Here is a 24,452-nt window from a genome sequence, read left to right on the forward strand (position 1 = left end):
TTATTATATATTATGTTACTTTATTCTCAAAACACATTACTTGGCCATTCAACAGAAATATTTGAGATTCTCTATCAAATTATTTGTTCCTCACTTGTTGCTCCCGCTGTATCATAATTTCTGGCCAGCCGCCAGATGGTATGTCAGTTCTCACAGAGAAGCTCGTGCTGGTAATAGCAACTCCAAGTCGTATCGCAATCTCGAAAACCAGAGAAACGTGACCCGGAAAAGTGCTTTTTTTGTCGATAAGTCCATACCCAGAATACAGTCAATTTTGCATTACGTGTGAAAGAGCGGTGGAAACCACCGAAGCCAGAAGTCCAGGATTCCAGGTGAGTTAACTTTCCTTTCTTAGGCTGGCAAAACCCTAACTCTCTCAAACATCAACATTTTTTTGGTTTTTCGAGCTGGATCATTTGTTGGATCCTTCTAACTTGAATATTTACTGTTGAATGAAATATACGCAATTGATAAGATTACATCTCAGTGAACATTCTTTTTTGTCCAGGTCACAGTGTTTGTCGGTGTTTTTTACTCCTCTTTTTATAACTTGTTCTATCGATCCTCGATAGTTTAACTCATTCTTATTTACTGATGAGGTATAGTTTTCATTTCAAAAATTCTATATTATTCATAATTTTTCTCAATGCTCCTCTATAAGTGAATTATTTATTATTTCGTCAAGAAATACGAGATATGCAGTATATCGTAGACCGCAAAAAATCTCTTCCATTTTTCATCACATTGAAGTATCGTTACTTCACGTGTTTGAGATTGGTATTTTTTCCTTGTTTCAGTTAACAAAACAATTTTTTCGACAATATATTCTCTGAACTGCTCAGATCTATTCATTTTTCTGAGTAGTGCTGTAACTACGAAGTTGAAACAAATTCGTGCATTTCGAGATACCGCAATTGATATAATGTGTTCTTTATGATTTAGCGAAATTATCAGAAACCGATGAACTTCAGCATTCATATTTTAGAGTTCGATACGAGGAATTCAATCGACATCATAATGAATTAATAAAAATTATCTCTACTCAAGAGGATAACGATCTAGAAACTGAAAAGTTGCTTAGGCAAGAAGTTGACAAAAAGTTTTATTTAACCAAATCGATTCATTATGAGTTGTTTGAAAAAACTTATCCACAAACAATAGCAAGTTCAAGTACCGACAACACTCGACTTCCAAAGTTGAATATACCTACATTCAACGGTGACCTAAAAAACTGGTCAACATTCATCGGTTTATTCAATTCAAGTTTCTCAACTTCTGAGAGTTGTCGTTCGTATGGGGTCGACATCTGATTAACGGAAAAACAGACAGAACAGATTTAAAGAGTGGGATTTCGTTCCTATTAACCTTCTTATCAAAAAGTTAGATCCCGAAACTTTGAAACATTTCGAACTTCATTTTGGTTCTTCAGGTATACCTAAATATGATGAGTTATTTAGTTATCTAGGAAAACAATGCACCGCTTTCGATTCTGTTTCTCTTTCTAAGGCTAATAAAAGTGGCTACAATACATCATCAACCCATCATAAGTCGTCTGTCTCTAAGAGACCTGCCCGTCTAGCAAATTCTGATGCTAATGAAAATAAATGTTCTTTCTGTCAATCAGATCATAGTATTTATAAGTGTCCAGCTTTCTCAGCAGTCTCCTCAAAAAAAATCTAAAATAGTTAAAGAGCGTAAATGGTGTGCAAACTGTCTGGGATCTCATATATCAAAAAATTGTAGTTCATCATCCTGCTGCAGGGTATGCCAGAATAGACATCATACTTATCTGCATTTCCGTAGCGATTCGAGTTCCACCTCCTCGATAACCGCCAACATTCCCCCCAATTCCGCAGTAACTTCCAATGCTCAGAGTTCCTCTGATATGCTAGTGACAGCTCTTACTCATTTATCTACTATCACATCCGCCCATTCTAGTGCAAATGACGCATCTGTCACAGTTTTATTATCCACAGCCCGAATTCACGTGAGAGATATTCGGGGATGTTTTCAACCAATTCGAGGATAGTGCGAGTCAAGCAAATTTCATCACTGAAAAATGTGTCCATAAGCTCGTACTACCTCAAACTAAATCTGTCCTTTGCATCAGTAATATAGGATATACTTTCTCCAATGCATGTTCAATAATTACTTATCATTTGAAACCTCAAAATAAGCCTGAACCTTTTTTCACAGTAGATGTCGCTGTTCTCCCAAATATTTGCGCAAACATGCCGAGTGTCACTGTCAATAGTGATAAGTGGTCCCACCTATCCAACCTCAATCACACAAATCCTCAGTTCAATATCTCAGCTCCAATCGATATGCTTCTTGGTGCAGATATTTTCCATATCTCCTGCAAGGAGGTCCAAACCCCAATATCCCTGTTGCTCTTGATACTTCCTTCAGATGGATCAATATGGGAAAAGTCTTCCCCTACTTTGAAAGCTGTCACCTCACATCTGTTGTTATGTGATACCTCGCTTGATCACACTATGAAACGCTTTTGGGAGTTAGAAGAGGTCCCTAGAATGAATAATCGTTCTCCTGAAGATTTATTGTGTGACAAGCTCTTCAAAGAAACACATTTCCGCCTTCCTTCCGGAAGATTTGTTGTCTCTCTTCCTTCCTATCAATATATATCAACAATACGCCGATTTCATAAAAGAATATCTTTTATGTAACCACATGGAAATTGTTGACATACCCTCCTCTTTTGACAATATGTATTACATTCCACATTTAGGTGTATCTGATCCCAATAGTACTACCACAAAACTTCTCGTCGTTTTCGATGCTTCGTGTAAATCACCCCAAGGTTTCTCTCTCAATCACACTATGCTCACAGGGGAGAAACTTCAGAGAGTTCTCATCAGTATTCTCCTCAACTTTCGACTCCACAAACATGTGTTCACCTCAGACGTGAAAATGATGTACAGACAAATTTTAATTAAGGAATCTCACCGCGATTACCAGAGCATACTGTGGAGATTCTCCCCTCAGGATGCAGTGCTAGATTTCAAACTTTCAACTGTAACATATGGATTATCATCAAGTCCATATCTTGTAATCAAGTGCTTGTTAGAGCTAGCTGAAGATGAATCCGGTTTTCTAGATGCGTCTCGTGTTATTCGCAGTGATGTTTATCATGATGATATAGTCACAGAAAGTAACACACTGGAGGGTGCAATGAAATTTCAATCTGATCTGATTGCTCTCCTTGAGTAAGGTGGCTTCTCTTTGAGGAAATGGTCTTCAAATCACCCTGCTCTCCTTGCAAATTTTTCTCCTGATGACTGTCAGCAAGATGTATTTTCTTTTGATACACAAGATTCCGTTGTTAAAATCCTTGGTCTGAAATGGTTGCCCTCTCAAGATTATTTCTCGTATTCCATATCAGCTACAAACAATGCATGCACAAAAAGTATGCTCTCTGAAATTGCTAGAATATTCGATCCGATTGGATTTCTTTCTCCTATAACATTTACTGCAAAGCATCTCATCCAACATCTATGGTGTCTCGGTTTGGATTGGGGCCAATCTCCTCCTCCATACGTTATTGACAAATAACTTTCTAGAGATTTATTTCCCTCGCAGTTATTCAATTTTCCTCTTTGGTTTCATGGTCCCTCTTGGTTCAGAGAGAAATAAGATGAATAGCCCACTAAAAGTCCCGTCTGTCCTCCAGAATCAATCGAAGAAGAGCGGCACCTTTACTTCGAGGCTAATGTCACTATCAATATCTTCGAAAATCTGTTGAATAAATTATCGTTTCTCGACAAAATTACGGATATTATTGCTTGGTGTTATCGATTCATCAGTAATCTTCGAAATGAAACAAAATCGTATTCTCCTTTAACTCAGATTCACACCCATCATGCCTTCATGATAATTGTTAAACAAGTTCAAGGTGTTTCGTTCTCGGAAGAAATTCACCGACTGCAGCATCAGAAGTACTTATCAGAGTCTTTTCGTAAAGTGAAACCATTTCTTGATGATGATGGGGTGCTTAGAGTAGGAGGGAGACTACATTTCTCAGGTCTCGTATTTGAGCATGAACATCCAGCAATCCTTCCCATCCGGGTTTGCGCACTCTTCAATACCTTCTATGTAAAAATTTCTGGATACTTTCTCCTCGACATGCAATTCATCGAATTCTTAGTAAATGTATCACTTGTTTTAAATCTAAGCCAACTTCTATCGCGCCTCCTATGGGAACTCTACCAACATATCGAGTATCTCAGCTGAAACCGTTTCAGTGTGTAGGGGTTGACTATAGGGGTCCCTTCAAAATTACTATGTCAAAGTGTCGTGGGGTGAAAACACAGAAGGCTTATATTTGTCTTTTTGTCTGTTTCTCAACAAAAGCTCTGCACCTCGAGCTGGCAAGTGATATTTCCTCTGATTTCTTCATAGCTGCACTCAGACGATTCATTAGTCGACGAGATCGTTGTACACGTTTATATACCGCGTCCTCAACAACCTTATGAGAGATGCTGTTATTCAGGAGAAACTTGAATGGCCATTCCTCGCCCCAAGTTCTCCACATTTTAATGGTCTCATGGAGGCAGGTATCAAATCGGTAAAAACTCACCTCATGAGATCACTCGAAAATCAAATTCTCACTTATGAGCAATTTTATACCTTATTGATGCAAGTCGAAGCACTGTTTATTTCTAAACCCCTTTACGCCATGAGTGATGATCCAAACGACTTGACAGTTTTGACCCCAGGTCATTTTCTAACGCTCGAACCTATGACAGTCCTCCCTGATCCTAATTTGACTAATTTTAACATCAATCGCCTCGATCGCTGGCAACTGCTGCAAAGACGTTATCAAGATATATGGAAACGGTGGCATAATGAGTATCTGTATACTCTGCAACAGAGACATAAATGGATATCTCCTTCGAGAACCCCTCACGTGGGCGATCTGGTCCTTATGAAAGATGAGCAGACTTTCACCCTACAGCGTTTGGGGAGAATTGAAAAATTACATCCGGGTTCGGACGAAATAACGAGAGTCGTAACTTTACGTACCGCACATGGGGTTATGCAAAAACCTTGCGTAAAACTTTGTCCTTTACCTTCCGATGATCATACCTAAAATACTGCGTATTTGGTCGGGGAGAATGTTCACTCCTCGTTCCTTCCTAGTTTAGTTCAATTTTTTCTTCTTTTAGGTTAAGCATTTAATTATTATATATTATGTTACTTCTATTTCAAAACACATTACTCGGTCATTCAACAGAAATATTTGAGATTTTCTATCAAAATATTTGGCCCTCACTTTTTGCTCCCGCTGTATCATAATTTCTGGCCAGCCGCCAGACGGTATGTCAGTTCTCACCGAGAAGCTCGTGCTGGCAATAGCAACTCCAAGTCGTATCGCAATCTCGAAAACACGAGAAACGTGACACGGAAAAGTGCCTTTTTTGTATTACGTGTGAAAGAGCGGTGGAAACCACCGACGCCAGAGAAGTCCAGGATTCCAGGTGAGATGACTTTCCTTTCTTCGGCTGGCAGAACCCTAACTCTCTCAAACATCAACATTATTTGGTTTTAAGAGCTGGATCATTTGTTGGATCCTTCTAACTTGAATATTTATTGTTGAATGCAGACAAGTTAATGTTTTGCGAAGACATATAAAATTTTGAAAGACTTATGCAGCCCACTGAAACCTAGTCAAAAAATATTTGACGAGCTTATGAACCAACTGAGGGATCATTTCAAGCCAAGACTCTCAATTTACCGAAAGAGAATTGTTTTTGGTGCTTTAAGACAAAGTCAGGAGTCAGTGAATGACTGGAAGTAATGGGACTGGTTCGGCAACTGTTAGCAGAAGTCAAAATAAGAGGGCGGAGAAGAAGCACAGTACTAGTGAGGTAGTAGAATTGAGATGTAATTTTTGTAATAACACGAATCATAACTTCAAGATATGTAAGTACAGGAAGTTTACTTGTAGAAATTGTGGTAAAAAAGGACATATATTGGCAGCATGCAAAGAGAAGAGAATAGAGAAAAGTCATTTTGTTGAGGAGGAAGACGATTTGCAGCCTCTCTAATGTCTCTAGTTTGTCAAATTTTGAAAATGTTAACTTTGTTAAGCCAATATCTGTACCTGTTTTGCTAGACAAAGTGTCAACTTACATGGAGTTAGATACTGGTGCTGGAATTAGCTGTGTACTATTGAAATTTTACCAAGAAAATTTAAGACATTTGCCATAAGATAGCACAAATGTACGCTTAAAAACTTACTCAGGGGAAATTGTTATTCCGGAGGGTAAAGTTTCACTTTTTGTTACTATCCAGAATGTCCAGAAACTTTGTGATTTAACAGTTGTTAAAAAGGCTACAAAAATTTTGTTAGGCCGAGATGTTATTAAAAAATTTAATTTGTTACTGAATAATAACTCAGATATTGTAATAAATGGCATTGTGATACAGGGTTCATCATTAGTTGAAAAAGAAGAGGATAAAGTTGAAGCAGAAATCAAAAGATTAGAGTCTGACAGAGCCATAGAAAAAAAATCTAGTTGGGAAACTCCATTAGTGATAGAACCCAATGGTGAAGATATCCGAGTAAGTGCTAATTACAAAATTACCGTCAATGAATTCTTAAGAGATTTTAATCATCCACTTCCACGAATTGAGGATTTTTTTTTGCGTTGCAGGGTGGTCAAAAGTTAACCAAGCTTGATTTTAAAAATGCCACAATCAACTAGTTTTAGATGAACAAACAAGTGAATTACTGGCCTGGAATACACCTTGGGGTATTTATAAAATTAAAAGACTTTCCTATGGTACAAAGCCTGCATGTTCCATTTTTCAAAATTTTGTTGAAAAAGTTTTACAAGGCTGTGCAGGGACAGTCAATTTTCTAGATGCCGTAGTTATCACTGGTAAGGATGAATTATAGCATTTGCAGAATTCAGAAAGAAGTTTTGAAAAGGTTAGACAGGGCCAGATTCAAGTTGAATGTCAGAAAGTACGAGGTTTTCAAAGAGAATATTTTTTATTTAGGTCATGAAATTTCAAAATTAGGGTTGGAAAAGGGCCAAGAAAAAGTCAGAGCTATTGTTAGCTCACCTAAACCGAAGAATATATTTGAAATTCGAGCTTGGTGTGGAATGATCAACTATTACTCACGGTTCTGTAACAATCTTTAAGTGAAGCTTAAACCTTTGTATGATTTAGAGGGTAAAGGTAAAGAATTCAAATAGACGCAAAAATGTGAGAATGCTTTTAATTTTGCAAAGCAGGAATTAGCTTCACATAGAATTTTGGTTCATTATTATCCAAGTAAGCCAATTTGTTTATAGTGTGATGCGAGTGAGTATGGATTGGGCGCTGTGTTATTGCATGAAATGTCTGAAGGTTCAGAAAGTCCGATTTGTTATATTTCTTGTGTTTTAACAATGCCTCCTATGAAGGAGGCATTAGCTGTTTACTGGTCAGCAGTGCTGCCAACCGTACGGTAATTACCGTACATGTACGGTATTTTAACATCGAATACGGTATACGGTCCTGACATCATTACCGCACGTAATTGTACGATAATTTAATTAAAAAAATTGAAGAATTATATTATGGTGTACACCTGTACATCCTGTACGTCGGTATACATTTTCGAAGATTCTTCGGCAGATGCGCCATCTATCATGTTTCAGCAGTAGTAGGCATCGTAAGTATTCAATAATTTGTAGCAATCTATATTTCTAGCTATGGTGGCTGAACCTATAGGCACCTGTAGCGAAGAGATTCCTGTAGGTTGAACGAGCCATCATAGTGACCTGTTGAAAGTTTCATGCCATACCGTTAGATGCGTTAGGTTCAGTAGAAATTCGCGGATTTTTAAATAAAATCCATAAATCGGTAAATCCCCGATTTAAAAATAAGTGAATCCCCGGAGAAAAAAATATTAATATATCGCGAGCTCGAATTCATTCGAATTATAGACAGCATTTTACGAAAGTAGGGCGTGCGACTGAATTGTTTTAATTTAAAAGTGTGTTTAATAGTTTTAAATATGTCTGACAATGACTCCAGTTCAACTAGTTTGAGTGCACTGAACCAAAAAGAATTGAGGAGAAACAAAAATGTAACAAGTAGTATTTGATTTTTTTTATTGTTTTAGCAATTCAAACAGTCATGGATTGAATTGCCTGAATATAAATCTTGGCTTCGTTCTGTACCTGATAATCCATATAAATGTAATGCTGAATTTGTGAGTGAATTGTCGACGATTAAAACACATCAAAACTCTGACAAACACAAGACAAAACTTAAGAGTCTAGATAAGTCAGATTCTAAAATTCTAATGAAGTTTATGCAGTCAGCATCTTCGACTCACGATGAAAATGTTAAGATAGCCGAACTTAAACTCTGCGGATTTTTAGTAGAACACAATATTTCATTTTTGACCATGGATCGCCTATGTCCGTTACTGCCAAAAATATTTCCAGATTCAAAAATTGCAAAAAGCTTAGCAGTTAAAAAAACAAAATCTAAAGCAATTATTACCAATGTAATAAGTCCAAGTCATAAACATGAGTTATCCGATATATTGAAAATGTCCAAATTCAGTGTTCTCACCGATGAATCCACCGACATTGCAACTACAAAATCAATTTGTATAGTAGTAAGGTATTTTAATGACAGTCTTGGCAAAATTGACATCTTTGTGGGAGTTAGTTTCTACATTTAAGGAAGAAGAAGAAGTACAATCTCAAGGAACTGCCGAACATTTATTTGTCCAAATAATGAACACTTTTTACAAACAGGAAATACCGCCAGATAATATAATTGGATTCCGATCGGATGGCTGTAATGTGATGATGGGCCAAAACAATTATGTTGCATCAAGGTTTAAAGAACTATGTCCAGGTATATTTATTTTAAAATGCGGGTGCCATTCACTTCATTCATGCAGCAGCCAAGCTTACAAAAGTTTACCAAAATCACTCGAGGATCTTACAAGAAATATCTACACATTTTTCAAGTCCAGCAGCGAAAGACAATTCGAATTTAAAGAATTCCAAATGTTTGTAGAAGCAGATGTTCGTAAAATATTACATCCGTCACAAACCAGATGGCTTTCAGTTGCTGCAGTAGTGAAAATAATATTGGAACAGTGGTCAGCTTTACAACTTTTTTTTACATCAAAATTGATGGACGAACGTCTACTGGCAATTGAGCAGGTACACCAAGCACTACATGATCTATTTACAAAATTGTATTTTTTGTTTTTAAATCAGGTCTTGCCAAAAGTTACTACTTTAAAACAAATATTTTCAATCAGAAAAAGTAGTAATTTCTAAAATAGATACAGTTTTAAGAAATTTTTATAGGGAATTTCCACTTTGCTACATACAGCGACAATATGTAAATACGACCCGACTATCAGTAATTGATCCGGCAAACCAAACTTTCTTTTCACCAACAAATCAAATGTATCTTGGAGTAGAGATTTTTAATGAAAAAAAAAAACCCTGAAATTTCTCAGAGACCTGATTTATTGCAGCACTTTTACAGCCGGTGTCAACAATTTTACAGCGTGAATTAAGTTTCTTCTCGAAGGAACTTTGTTTTTAAAAACTATTTATTTAACAATTTTGAGAACTACTGGTTACAATGATCTTAACAGAGTAAAATCTTAAGTAAAACTAATCTGATGTGTACATGAAATGTGCCCTTTTATACTGTCAAGGCTATTTACAAAACATTGGTTTATCGTTATCTTAAGTACCCTAAGGAATGTTCTAGAAAGTAAATACGTAAACAGTGGATGATTATTGTCTACATAACTCCTCCCTTCCCAGAGAAGAAAATAGGGGGTCTTCTATTTTCTGACTGTCTTTTTCTTGGCATTTTTGGATTCCTTGATGTTGAAGTCGGTGGAATTTTACATAATATACGAAAGCTGCTAGTGTTGCGATGGCTGCGATGATTATAGCTGTGTTGACCCAAGAGTGGTGGTTTCTTGGATAAATAACTTGCAGATTGGTAGTGTGCAAATTATTGGCAATGGTGTCGATTCTTTTGGTGCTTTCTGCGTCCAATTGTTTCACGTGGAATACTTTTTCTGATCGATTACTGCTATCTTTCGATATATTGAAGGTTGGTAATTCGAAAATGAATTCTTCATGTGTTGTTTGTTCTGCTCTGAACTACTTGCTGTTTACGAAAATTTTGCAATTTTCTAGAGAAACGATGCAGGGTGAAGATATTTCATAGATTCCGTCGGCGTCGCAGGATGTTTCCATGCTTATTGGGTCTGCTGGGATAATTATTATTTCTCTCGAACTGATCTGGGAAATGCTGGTTTCCGAGAGATGTATCAGGGTTCTGGAACATGTATTTTTCCCTGTTCTTATGAGGTTTGCGATACAGGGTTGTCGTTTATGAAGATGTTGTTGTAGGCAGAAATACTGGTTTTCTATTCCTGGGCCTTCTCTGATGTTGTCCAGAATTCATCTGTGTTGAGTAACAGGTAGGGTTGTTCGGGTATAATTGTTTGGTTTTGGATGGGTACAGGATGTATTTGGAAATATTTGAAAAGGGAAGTAACGATAGGGGTGTGAATTCTAAATAATATCAATTTGTCTCGAATATTGACTTGTACTGAAAATAAGGAATAATAGTTCAATAACTTTTTGAGGTCGGGTGTTTGTTCTACACCGTAAATTTCGTTGGGTTTTTCTAACAGGGCTTTCAATTTATTTGGTTCGATTATTGAGATATGTAAAATATTGATTCTTGCAAAAGAGATTGCAATTTATAAGTTATTTATGATGTGTCGTAAGGAATGTAGTTGTATTGATAAATTGTCAATAATATTGGAAAAAGAGAATACGTGTTGTAAGTTGACAAAATCCTTAATATCGTGTGACAACTGCCTTATTTGTCTTTCAAGAGTAATTTGGTTTTCATTTATTTTTCTGAAATTATTATTAAAAGATGTCGATATATGTCTCAAGAGACTTTGTTGTTGCCTAATGTTATCATTTAACTTATTTTCATTGGACTGCAAAATCTCTAAATATGAATCTATGGATTTTTCGACGTCAGAGTCCAAAGTACCAAAAAGCCATTTTTGCAATTTACCTATTCCATCAATGAGTCCTCTTTTTGACCTACGATTTTCTGACAGAGAATTTAGTTTGCTAATGATTATGTCCGCTAAAGATATTACGTTTGAGGCTTTGTCAGCAAGTAATATGGAAAAGTGATTGAATGATTGTTGTTTGTGAATAGTGTCTGTCGTTTAGTTTTGTAAGAGATTGTCGGATATGTGTTAATGTTAATTCGGGTTCTGTAAGGTTGACATGGTAAAGGAAAGTGTGTTTCGAGGTAATGATTTTTGCTTGGCCTATGTGGACTGGTAGTATGGGATTTTTAATTTCTTTTATTTTTAAGTCTTCTACTGCTCCTAGTCCGAGGAGGATTAGTAGGATGTACATTCCGTCTACCTGAAATAACACGTTCTGGTTTTAATATTTTCTTGTGATATGTTTTGGATTTGGATTTTATTTTGTGGTCACTTATTTCGATTGGGTTTTCTATCTTCTCATATTTGTTTTTCGTTTTTCTTTGGGAGGCGTCTCGTTTTTGGAATTAATAAAGGTTTACTTCGGTGTCAATATCTAATGTTTGTTGTCGATTTTCATTCGCTTTTTGTAATGTCTTTGATTGTTTCTCTTTTAGTTTGGCATGAATTATTTCGTTCGTGGTTTTCAAATTTTCTGTGTGATCTTGGACGTATTGTGAAATTTTTTCTTTTATGTTGGTTTCGAATGGATTTTTATAGTCTAATCGCTCGCGAATGATTTGAAAAGGTGTGTGATCAGTGGAGCTGTGAATTGAGTTATTATAAGAGAGTAAGGCATAGTTCATAAGTACTTCTATACTTTCGTTGGGTTTGGTATTTTTTAAGGTGAATATAGTTTCTGCTAATGTTGAGTGAAAACGTTCTACGGGACTAATGCTATTTGGATTATAGAGTGTCGTGTAGTGGATTTCAATATGATGGAGGTTACATAGTCCTTGTATAACTTCGTTTTTCCATTCATGTCCATTATCGGTTGTTATTCGTCTGGATAACCCGAAGTGGCAAAAATATTGAACTAATTTATTGGCGATCTCGATTGCGGTTAATGATTTTATCGCATAGGCTTGTCCAAATTTTGAGAAGCTGTCTACTATAGTTATAAAGTATTGTCCGTGTGTTTTATATGTGTCGGCGTAGACGTGGTCGAAAGATTCATGACCCAATGGCGTGGGTTTGAATATGAGTTTTGTTTTTTGGCAAATATCACAAGAGTTAATGTAATCGCGTACATCTTGATCTAATTTTGGCCAGTAATACGACCTTTTGATGGCTTTTAGATTTTCTTGTATCCCGCGGTGGCTTGTTTTAGATTCATGGTATTGTCGTATTTTTAACTTTTGTTCGTCTTCGTCGGTTAAATCAGTGAGGAAGGTGTTTGAAATACATAAGGTGAATGCGCCGTTTTTGAAAAATTCCTGAATGATTGAAATAAAAGTGGGTTCAAATCTTTTGTCTTTGAAGTGTAAACAGTACGTTTGTCTAGGTACAAAATGTTCTTTGATAATAGTAAGAATTAATTCTCTATTGTCTTCTTTTGGGATGGTCAAATGGACTCTAGTTTTGTCGAAAATTTTCTCTCTAGTTGTTTTAAGCTTCTTATTTTCTGTGCTTGCTATGATGATTTGATTTTTATAGGTATTTACACTCTTTTCTGTGTATGGAAAAGTGATTATAGGGTTTTCGTAATTAGTGTGAACGGTTTCATTATCCGTTTCTTCGTGATTTTGTTCAGTAGCTGCTTTTGAGGTGCTCGGCTGATTGTTATCGAGTATTTCGGGTTGGTTTTTCTTTTTAGATTTGTTAAGTGGTGCTTTGATTTGTATATTTTCTAAGACTGTGATCTTCGGTTTTTTTGTAGTAGTTTGAATTTGGTCGACCGGATTTGGTTTAGGCTCGGTATTATTGAAGATATCGTAATTATGATTAGCTAACATTTCGTCTATATCTTGATCTTTTAAGCTGGCGACATCAGATAATTCCGATGGGTTTACTATTAGTGATATTTCATCATCCTCGTGCGTTTCTATTGGGTTCATCTCGACGCGCGAGAGTGCGTCGGCATTTGTATTCAACTTGCCTTTTTTATATATAATTCCGTAATCGTATTCCTCTAGCTTTAATCTCCATCTTACTAATTCAGAATTAGGGTCTTTTAAGGAGAATAACCACTGGAGAGGTTTGTGGTCACTTATACTTTTGAATTTCACACCATAGAGGTACGGTCTAAAATATTTACAGGCCCAGACTATTGCAAGAAGTTCTTTTTCAATAGTACTGTAGTTGATTTCTGCCGGGTTAAGCGTACGAGAGGCATATGCGATGGGTAGATCTTGGCCAATGGGGCCTTGAGAGAGAACAGCGCCGATGGCATAATTAGAAGCATCGGTCGTTAAATTGAAGGGTTTTGAGAAATCCGGATATTGAAGTATAGGTTCATTTACCAATATCTTTTTGCAAGTATTGAAAGCGTGAATGAATTCTTGAGTCAATTTTGCAAAGTTTTTAATGAATTTCCTATAATAGCCTACAAGTCCGAGAAACGATTTAATTTCTCTTGAGGTCTTCGGAATAGGGAATTTCTCGATGGCTTCTATTTTTTTTTATTGGGTTTGATACCTTCTGGGGTTATGGCATGGCCTAAGAATTCCACAGATTTGCAAAGAAATTTACATTTATCTAGTTGAACTTTTAACCCAGCTTCTTTTAATTTGTCAAATGTTTGTTTCAGGTTGTTAATATGTTCCTGTAAAGATGTTGAGAACACTATTATGTCGTCCATATAGACGAGGCATATCTTATTCTGCAAATCTTTCAGAACACTATCCATCACTCTTTGGAATATCGCTGGAGCGTTTCTCAATCCAAAGGGCATTCTAACATATTCATAGTGTCCATGTTCGAAACTGAAGGCAGTTTTTGGGATAGAGTTTGGGTGCATCTCAATTTGATGAAACCCTGATGCCAAATCTAAAGTAGTAAAATATTGGCATCTTCCTAATTTGTCAAGAATATCTGAAATATTCGGTAAAGGGTATCTGTCGTCAATTGTTTTTTCATTTATCTTTCGGTAATCAACTACAATCCGCCATTTTTGTTTTCCGCTAGCATCTAGTTTTTTAGGAACGATCCAAATAGGAGAACTCCATGGGGGATTGTGAAGGTCTTATTATTTCGTCGTTGACCATTTTCGATATTTGTGTTTGTACTTCATTTTTATGAACGTACGGAAATCGGGAATTTCGTCTCGAGATGGCCGCACCGCTAACAGACCTCATTGACAAGAGGAGGAAATTCTTGTGAAGCTCAGAAGCTCAGGATAGCTTCTAGACTATAAAACAAGCTGTCTCACAGCCGTTGGAGCTGACCCCAACCTCTCGTATGGCCTCCAAACTGACGCCAGTCATATTGGCATAGGCGCAGTACTTTTTCAGATGGACCCCCAAGGGGACACTAGGAGAATAATTGCTTATAGGAGCGCCAAGTTAAACGCCACCGAAAGAAAGTATCACATTAACGAAACGGAATGTCTCGCGGTGGTGTGGGCGATAAAAAAATATAAGCATTATCTCCATTACCCTTTTCACAGATAATTCGGCTTTATTATGGCTGGATAAGATGAAGGATGAAAAAGCCAAGCTGTAGCGTTGGTCCCTGCTCCTACAGGAGTATGACTTCAAGGTAGAGCATATTCCGGGCAAAAGCAATCAGCTACCTGACTTTTTATCCCGAAATCCAACCCAGACCCAAACGAACATGGACCTCGACACAGACGTGGAAAGAATGTTCTTTCCCCATAAAGAGTCAGAGGCACATAATGAAGTTGAAAACGAGATCTTGCTCCAGCTCGCGGATGAGCTGGGCGAGTTATTCAATGTGTGTGACTTGGCTTGTGCGGCAGCCTGTTACCCCGAGTCGTTGAACCAAATGCAGACTTGGTTCGAGGAGGTCGCTGAGCTGCAACGTACAAGCGATAGTGTGACGCGGTTTAGGATACGGATCGAAAGGGCCCGAGCGAACCCTCATCCAACAGAATATGAGCAAAGAAAAGAAAAGAATACGACCTAACCAGGATGCCAAGAGATTGCTGGTCCCAAGGCGCTGTTGGGATAAGTTAATCAAGCGCTATCATGACCAGGCCGGTCATCCTGGGATAGAGGAAACACAAAACCAGATCAGTAGACATTTCTACTGGAGCAATATGCGGAAGCAGGTCTCAGCATATGTTAACACGGGCCTGACTTGTGCGACAACTAAGCGAAGTCCTCCTCAGGAAGCTGCCCCCTTGCGACCAAACTAATTTGACCGTCCCTGGCAGATGGTGTCGATTGATGTGCTTGGCCCTTACAGCCATACAGAAAAGGGTACCAGGTACATCATAATGGCTACAGATTGTTTCAGCAAGTGGGTGGAAGTCCACACGGCGGAGTCCGTGCAGTCGACCACATTGATAGAGTTTCTTGCACAGGAAATATGTTATCGATGGGGGTTTCCGGAGGTGGGGGTAACGGACAGTGCCGCGATGTTCTTAGGCAGGAACTGGGAGCAGTTCTGTCAAAAGAACGAAATCACAATACGAACTAGCCCGGGATACCACCAGCAGGCCAACCCTGTAGAAAGGCAGGTTCAAGAATTAAAGAAGATGTTGCGAGCTGCCTTGATAGGCAAAGACGAGTCGCACTGGGAGCGATGCCTCGCAGAAATCATATTCAATTTATGAACCCGAACCAATGTTGCTTCCAACGTCACCCCTTGCCAGCTCTTGCTGGGCTACGAGCTACCTCGGCCTGGCGATTGGGACACTCCTCTACAGAGAAAGCGAAGGCCTCATAATGAGAATCGTGCCCAACGCATAGAGGAAGCCCATCAGAGTTCCAGCGCATATCGCAACAAGTCTTCCTGACAAAAACAAGGCACCGGCCGTCATTTTCACACCAGGCCAGTAGGTGTTGAGCAGGAATCACGACAGGAGAGCCCGTAAGAATTTCGGCCCAACTTGGACAACCCCTTGTCAAGTCCAGAGGCAGCTCGGTCCCAGCACCTACGTCGTAAATAAAGGTGGTATAGATCGGGTCATCCACGTGAAGGTCAAGAGCACCTTAACCCGCGTTCGGTGAATTTAGATTAAGTAGCTTAGAATTAATATAGATAAGATCTCTCATGTAATAATTTGGTTGCCAGTGGAGCCTGAAAGGAGAGACAGGCAAGAAACTAAGTACCATATTTTGTCTAATATAGTTAGGAATTAGTTAAAGGGGATAAAATATTGTAGCTCTAGCGGATAAGGACCTATTGTGAGATTTGCCTAACAAAAAGCACTTCCTGGTCTCGGTTTAAAGAAACTGCAAGCGACTTCTTAAGGCGGGGGTGTTACCAACAACCAATATATAGTACAGAAATGAACCAATTAGGATAGAACAAAGAATGAATAGCAGGTGGGCGGAGCTTACGCGCGCGTGCGCCACCGAAGAATAAATATAGAGCATTTCGCATGCCGCAGCAGCAAGAGTCTGGCTCTGACCATAGTAGAGCGCGCTTCAAGAAAACGTTGTTGACAAAGTAAATGATAGTAGAAATATTGGAAGTTGGTTTTATAAAAATCTTTGAAATTGTAAAAGGAGTCTACGGCTGCGAGTTTCTTTATACTGAGACTAGGGAAGTAAAACAAATACCCCAAATTAATTCCCTAAGTGGATTCGTTATAAACAACTACTAGATTTGCCTTTTTCAAGACAAACAGTATTAATAGAAATTCCTAAGCAGAACTCTTGCGGGAGACTGGAAAAATATATTCCATTTCGACGAGGAGATTGCTACGATATAAAAACCGAACTTTATAGTAATACGAGGAGCCTGCAGTTATAACAAAAACTGAAATTATCAGTTCAAAACTGTCCTTTTCAGAACTTCACTAAAACGAATTCGATATCATAGAGGGACCAACTAGCCGGCCTCCTTCGACGTATTCGACCTACCCAGGCACAAATACATCTGTAGGAACGCCGACCCAGTACTACTACGGAGCAATTCACGTGAATTACTCCATTGCACTGTCGTCTGGGGGCGTTAAACCGTCCGTGTGCCTCCGGAGGCTGTTCTCGTTTTCGGGGAGAGGAACGATAGGTAGGTCAAGTCTCGAGGAGTATGTGGAATCAGGGATAGGGATCGTAGGGAACCCTCTGGTCCGGACTAGCGCCATTGTGGTGGCCAGTTGTACTCCCGCGGCGCAACTAGAATAGCTAGAAGTAGGGACGTTAAAAATTCCACTCGAGCTCTTGTTTTTTTTAAACATTTGGTGATGCCGAATGAACACCGTAAAACCGAGGTGTTGGAACCGACTTTCCTTTTGGAAGGAAATTCGATGGACAGATCACCTGGTGGTCTAGCACTCGCCAGCTCTGGTCTTGGTGCGGCAGGCGACCTGGGATTCGATGGTGTCTCGAGACTCCACGCCCAGCCGGGTGTCATCTTCAACCGACATCCCCAGGTACCATCCTGGCGACATGACAATGTAAAAGCGGATGCTTTGTCGCGTTTGCCATTTCCCGATTGTGAGAATAGTGAGCCTGAAGAGGATTATTTGAATATGGTAGAAAGTTTATTGCCAATTGATTCTATAAAAATTCTATCAGAATTGCACTGTTGGGTGCAGTTTTTAATTATATAAGGTATGGTTTTCCTAATAAGGTTGAAAATGTGCCACTAGACCAAGTAGACCATAAGGGAATGTCAAAAATGAAAACTAATGCACGGTCATATTTTTGGTGGCCATCTTTAAACTCTGATAGTGAACAAGAACTATAAGATCTATTTTCAAGTTTGTCCAGATCCACCTAAAGCAAGACTTATTAAGAATCAGGTGTCAAATCATTTTTATGAGAAAATCCATTCTGATTTCTTGGGTCCCGTTCGAGGTAAAATGCTTTTAGTCATTGTTGACACTTTCACGAAATGGCCTGAAGTTTTTATAATGGATAATACTGATTCTAAGTCAACTGTTACCTGATTTAGAGAATGTTTTTCAAGATATGGATTACCGAAAATTGTTGAACCCGATTATGGACTGCAATATACATCAGAAAATTTTTGTAATTTCCTATCGCGAAATGGTGTGAAATTTGTTTCATCACCGCCTGTTCATGCAGCAACCAATGGGTTTGCGGAAAATTCGGTTAAATCTGTAAAAAACGGATCAAGGAAAGCATTATTATATCCTAAAAATCAAAATTGTTCATTGGAAACGTTACTGTATCGCTACCTTTTCTCATAAAGAAATTCTATCCACGCAACTACCAGAATGACACCAAGTATGATTTTCAATAATAAAATTCATACAAGACTAAATCTATTATTGCCTAAGAATATTCAAAGTTCAAAAAGTGCAGAGAAGCAAATTAAAAACTTCAAAGGAAAGCGCGAAGAAAGTTTTGTAGACTTTGGTGTAGAGATTATAAAAACCCTAATAGAAAAGTATGGGTAGAATGTTTAAAAGATGAAGTTTTAAATAATAGGATTTATTATGGTAAACTTTTTCATGAAGCTTTAATTTGGAAAAGACATCTTAACCAGATTAGACGCAATTTATCTTATAATAAGGATTCTGATTTCGCTTTTGATAGAAATTTAGGTTGTTAGTTACCAGTTTCTACTGGAGAACTAATTTGTGAAAATATAAACCCGAATGTATGTGATACCGACTTGAATTTGCCTTCAACTGTGAATGAAAAATCGGGTTTGCCTGTACAAAATGAATTAGTCAAGGATAAGGCTAGAGGTAGGAAGGATAAGGCTAGTAGAATAGTACTTGTGATAGTACCTTGAAAATTGAATCACCAGTGTCTAAGACATTTTCACCAACTCCTATAATTAAGGATAAAAAAGTAAATGTTAATGAGAAACCCAAACGCACTATAAAACCAGTGGTACGACTCAATTTATAAGGGGAGGTACTGTAGTATCGTGTCAATTACCGTATACACCGTGTTGTCGCGAAAATATGCCTTGACAGTTTTTGTAAAAAAGTGAGGTTAACAATAGAGTGGGTAGTTTTAAGATATAATCTATGGTATGACTGTACTTTTTGATAGAAGCGGGTCTTTTCCTGAGTTCTGAAATAAAAGTTGTTTAGAGCCCAGTTGTTTAATTGCACGTTATTACACGATCAATCATAAAGACATATATGAGAACGATGGTCTTATACGATGGTTTTATGTATTATTGAATTTTTGCCCTTGTCTATCTAAGTTAGGTGAACTGGTATTTGTGATAATGATAGTAAGCTTTACAAAACAACCGGAAAGGTATATGCCAAGTATTTATGCAACTGAATACTTCTGTATTATTTGTCACAGATATTGAACATCTTTACTGTGTTCCGTTTTCTCTTTATATAACTGATACATGTATGTTTTAACCTTAAGGGCCACTTTCACCAGAACAGAACTATAGGCTCGTTACCTGACTGATAGTAGCATTTCTTTCACCAGCCTTTATTGGCAGTTGGAGAAGAAGCAGTTAGCTAATTGTGAGGCGTTGCCATTTAAGCGAGAGTTCTTTGTTCCGTGGTCATTAAATCTCTGACTGTCAGTGAAAGAAGCAAAGTGTGCAGTGACAGTTCAAGAATTATGGAGGGTGATTTGAATCTTACTGAATGTTCCAAACAAAAACGTACGGGAGCCCAAATTTTACGAAGTCTGAGAAACCCTTTTTCACGGAGCTACTACATGAGAACTCAAAATTTATTGAATGCAAAAAACACGCTATGAGCAATGCTGAAAAGACTGGAAAGTGGTCAGAACTATGTGATGAGTTGAATTCGAGGAGTTCCTCACATCATCGTAGTGTTCAAAATCTACAGAGTCTCTAGGAGAATTTGAAAAGGGGTGCTAGAAAAGCAGTTGCCCATCAGAGTGCTGAGAATATTAGAACCGGTAAGTAGTTTTTTTAAATTGCGTTACATTGTATAACTTGTTTGTAATTATTGCTTCATTGTTTTTAGGAGGAGGGCCTAGGAATTCGGTAGAAGATCCCTCAGAAATAGATTTGAGAATATTAGATATTATAAAGATGTCAGGCACAGGAATTGAGATAAAATTTGGAGGTGATACAGAAAGTCTTCGTTCAGAAATTGTAATTGTTGTTCATGTAATTGATGACACTAAAATCCCACTAGATATCCAAACGGTTGATATGGTGAGTTTAATATTTTGCAATATATAATTTTGTTTAATTGTTCTTTATAATATTTACAGCCCGGGTAGAAGAATAAATGGAATGATGTGGTACCTTATATGCTTTATCAAAGGAAGCCAGGTTCATTACGTGTTAGCCAAGCGGACAATACACCATCAACTTCTAACGAAGAGGAAATTTCAGGTGAACTCCATCATGCACATAAAAAAGTGTAGAGGCTGAACTGAAGTGGAGTAAAAATTGTAAACGAAGACTTTGAAAGATGACATCAGTCATCAAATGAAAGTTGCGAAACTTTGCAGTTTCGAAGCATCAATATATTTTTTCAATGGAGCAATTCGAAATATTTTTGCTATATTTTACCTGGAGAATGTATTCTGATGTGGGTGCAGTTTACAGCACCTATTACTTGAGGTAATCTTACAATTTGATAGAAGTCCATATTCGTCCTACTTATTTCAGATGCTATTCTCGGGAAAAATATATATCTCGGTACAGTAAGGCAATGGCTTCAGACACCCTATGGATAATTCTATGAGCGGTTGACTCACCCACACCACTAAAATCACCTGCAGTGAGCCGAGTGCATCCTGTGGCATAGAACCTCAAGCACACTAAAAGCCGATTCATAGGTGAAACCGTATTGTTCATGCAATAAAAAATTTACTTTGAATGATCTAAATATTCACTTGATAACTAGGTACGTCTTCCTCAAAAGTGGAAAACTCTAGCCGCTGATCTATCATGTTTAACACTTGAAGTGCACACCTTTTGGACAACTTGAATCATCTAATAAAATCAACATCATTGAGGTTTGCAAAGTGATCGTTTCTTTCTCTAATTACTCGGGGTCTCCTATGTAGCTCACCTCCTAGTTCACCGTCACTCACTATCAAATACAAGGTCTTGTAACACATCCATTTTAACAAATGTTGAGTTTTGACTATCTGAGTTTTTCCTATCCTCCTTCTTACGTCTGTTCTTGTAACGTTTTCGTTTTCACTCACTGCGTACATTTTTGTTTTAAGTTGATCAATTTTCCACCCTGTACATTGCTCCATTTAGGAACTGCAAAAGATAGTAATATATTCACTAACTAGTTTTCCTAAACCACCCAATCTGATAAAAACGTATCAACCACCTCCCATGTACACATGTACCCATATACATAATCATAAATGTTGTATATAGTTATTGGAATAATCTTGAGCTGACTCGTTCAACGTTCATTTTGAAAGCAGTATATTGGTAAATTGTCAAGCAGCACCTATACACTCGCAAATGACATTCCGTGTTGACAAATTTACCTTTCTGCATTCCATCTCTCTTTTCTTCTGATAAACTGTTAGACTTCGTTTATTGGTAAATTGTCAAGGAGCACCTATACACTCGCAAATGACATTCCGTGTTGACAAATTTACCTTTCTGCATTCCATCTCTCTTTTCTTCTAATAAACTGTTAGACTTCGTTTAGTTCCGATAGTCTCTAGTGTGTGAACTCCATGAAGATCCCACAAATTTGACAGAATTATTTCTGAGAACGACAAGAGTCGACAAGGTGAATTCAGATAGGGAGTACCGATCCCTTTTAATTAGAAGCGAATCATGTTATGTGTTGTATAATGGCAGTACCCTTTTGTGTTTGATATTAAAAATATTGTCTTTCGGAGAATCTAGTTGTCGATTCATTTGCTGAAGAGAACCCTCTTGGTACCAGAGGTGAGTCCACTACTCCATTGTGTTTTTATTATTCCAAGAATGTACGCGAATATTCTTATAGGGTTTTTCTTTCCTACGTAAAATTTTCTCAAGCTAATCCTGCATCCCGAAGGATGCCACAAGAGTGTTCCTATTCACTGATTCGGCTTCATTAATCCATCTGGATGTCATCTTTGACTCAAACAGAGGTATTTTCTATCATAGTCCGGATTTACCAAATCCTAGCGAAAGATAAGACAAAAAAAAAATACAACCACTCCTCCTTTCTTACTGCTTGAGGACCTCATCTGCTCTACGGTTGTTACTTCTTTAGAATCAACGTTGGATGAAAGGCCAGTTATAGATGATAGAGTTCTTTCAGTATTATAGTTTTGATTCAATATATAAGTTCTTACTTTCAATATTTAGGGTCATTTGCATCGACCCAACTCAACTTTTTCCTTAACAAAGCTCCACTTAATACCAAGTGGAACTTAAAGATAAAGTTTGTTGCACGATGCGGTTTCAAGTTGACCTTAACTACGGTTAACATTAATGGTTGAGAGCCACTGGGATTCATTTTTAGCTAACTTCAATTAATATATTTTGTCATGTTTTTACAACGTTATGGTCGCGGCCATTCTCTCTCCAGCTTTATTTTGTTTGATCTCATAGTGTTTAGAACATGGGTAAGTATTTGAAATGCTTTTTATTAGTTTTGACGGACACCATAATTATGTGCCTCCAAAAGCATGCAGTGTTTTTTTTAGAAAAGAAAGCCCTGTCATTAGGCATAAATAAAAACAGTCTTGATCAATAATTGAATATTTTTCATATTTTATCAGGCATATTATATCAGACTGATTCATTTAATTATTATTTTTTACAGAATCCTCAAGTGGCAAATGAAAACGTTCCCAGAACTAAGTATACTAAAAATGATAGATCATTACTTCTTAATTGTGTGAGTGAATATAAGCATGTAGTAGAGTCCAAAAAAATTGATGGAGTTACTTGGAAAGAGAAGGTAACTGCATGGAACAAAATTACAGATTTGTTCAATAGTGAAAATGCAAATCAAGAATACAGAACAGTGGAATCTTTGAAAAAATTATATGATAATATCAAGAGGAATATTAGGAAGGAAGTAGCTGAAGAGAAAACGTCAATTCGATGTACTGGAGGAAGGTCTGGGATTATAGTCAACGATCCAAACAAATAATTGGCATTATCAATAATGAATAAAACAAGTGTGTTTGGATCCAGATCCAGATAGTAATGATTTTAATGTGGTGGAAGACCCTGAACAGGAAGAAATCATAACAGAGTTTGACAGGGAGAGTAAGTAAAAAATGAAAACAAATTTACTCAAAAATCTTCTTTATGGCATTAACTTTGCGATATACTTAGCTCATTTACTTTTTATTTTATGCAAGTGCAGAAAATTATGTGAATGCCCTAAACTAGGGTGATTATACAAAAAAACATCTTAAAAGCCCTTTAAACCCAAAACTGGTACCAAAATTGAAAAAACCATCTAAACCTGCTTGTGAAGTAGTGACACCAGTGAAAAATAATGATACTGAAATACAACAACACAGGAGTTCCAGAAGAAGGCATCAAAAATTAGTTACTCCAACCTATCCTGCAACCTCCAACCTATCAAAAAAGTATGAAGAGCTAGCTGATATGAAAATTGAAATAAATAAAATAGAACTAGACAGAGTGAAAATGGAGTACGAGCTGAAGTGCCAGTCTTTAGAATAAGAGATATACATAAAAAAGTACATTTAAACAAAATCACTAAATCTTCCAGTACATTTCCTATATTCAATTTATAAGCTTCTGATTTCTCTGATTTGGTGCAGAATTGCTATTTTATTTTGTACCTATTTTGTATTTGAATGTTTCTTAAGTAAAATAAGATGTGCCTGAACTAAAACCAGGTTATATTCTATAACATTTTGTGAAATTAATGTTGGTAATAAGTGCAAGTCTTGTTTTATGTAAGAGGGTTTTATTTTATGAGAGTACTTGATATTTATCTACAATGAAAATATCATTATTGTACCTATTTATTTTTTTTTTTCGAATTGTATTGTGATTTATGTTAGAATGATTCTAATGAAACATATGTAGTTCTGGAATCTTATTAAAATTGAAAAAATATGACTGGGAATATACTTTAAGTATTGCACAACGATAATACAGAAAAATTTACAAATTTTGTGCAATATTATATAATTTCTTAGCAAAATTCAATTTTATCAAAGAAGTTATTTTAATTTTCATACGGCAGGAATTACATCGGTCCCTTTTGATAGTTTAGATATATATATATATATATATATATATATATATATATATATATATATATATATATATATATATATATATATATATATATATATATATATATATATATATATATATATATCTGTGATTTTTGGGTAAA

At 37.0% G+C, this 24,452-nt stretch overlaps 1 protein-coding gene and 1 long non-coding RNA gene across 2 annotated transcripts; both read left to right on the forward strand.

The window, feature by feature from the left end:
- Positions 1-15,488: 15,488 nt before the first annotated feature.
- LOC111511279 (uncharacterized) lies at positions 15,489-15,827 on the forward strand. The gene has a single exon (XM_023167290.2). It carries the CDS (start codon positions 15,489-15,491, stop codon positions 15,825-15,827), a length of 339 nt encoding a protein of 112 aa, XP_023023058.1.
- A 2,152-nt stretch (positions 15,828-17,979) lies between these two features.
- On the forward strand, positions 17,980-22,894 carry LOC141483001 (uncharacterized). The gene is made up of 3 exons (XR_012465848.1): positions 17,980-20,299; positions 20,359-20,713; positions 20,762-22,894. It is a non-coding gene; the product is annotated as an uncharacterized lncRNA (long non-coding RNA).
- Positions 22,895-24,452: the final 1,558 nt, after the last annotated feature.

Source organism: Leptinotarsa decemlineata, unplaced genomic scaffold (genome assembly GCF_025532065.1).
Source record: "Leptinotarsa decemlineata unplaced genomic scaffold, Ldec_3_MD MMD2_P_RNA_scaffold_14, whole genome shotgun sequence".
Classification (NCBI taxonomy): Eukaryota; Metazoa; Arthropoda; class Insecta; order Coleoptera; family Chrysomelidae; genus Leptinotarsa; species Leptinotarsa decemlineata.

What these genes read in the sequence shown, in the direction of transcription:
- LOC111511279 (XM_023167290.2), top strand. Translation starts at nt 15,489, where the DNA reads ATGGCTACAGATTGTTTCAGCAAGTGGGTGGAAGTCCACACGGCGGAG.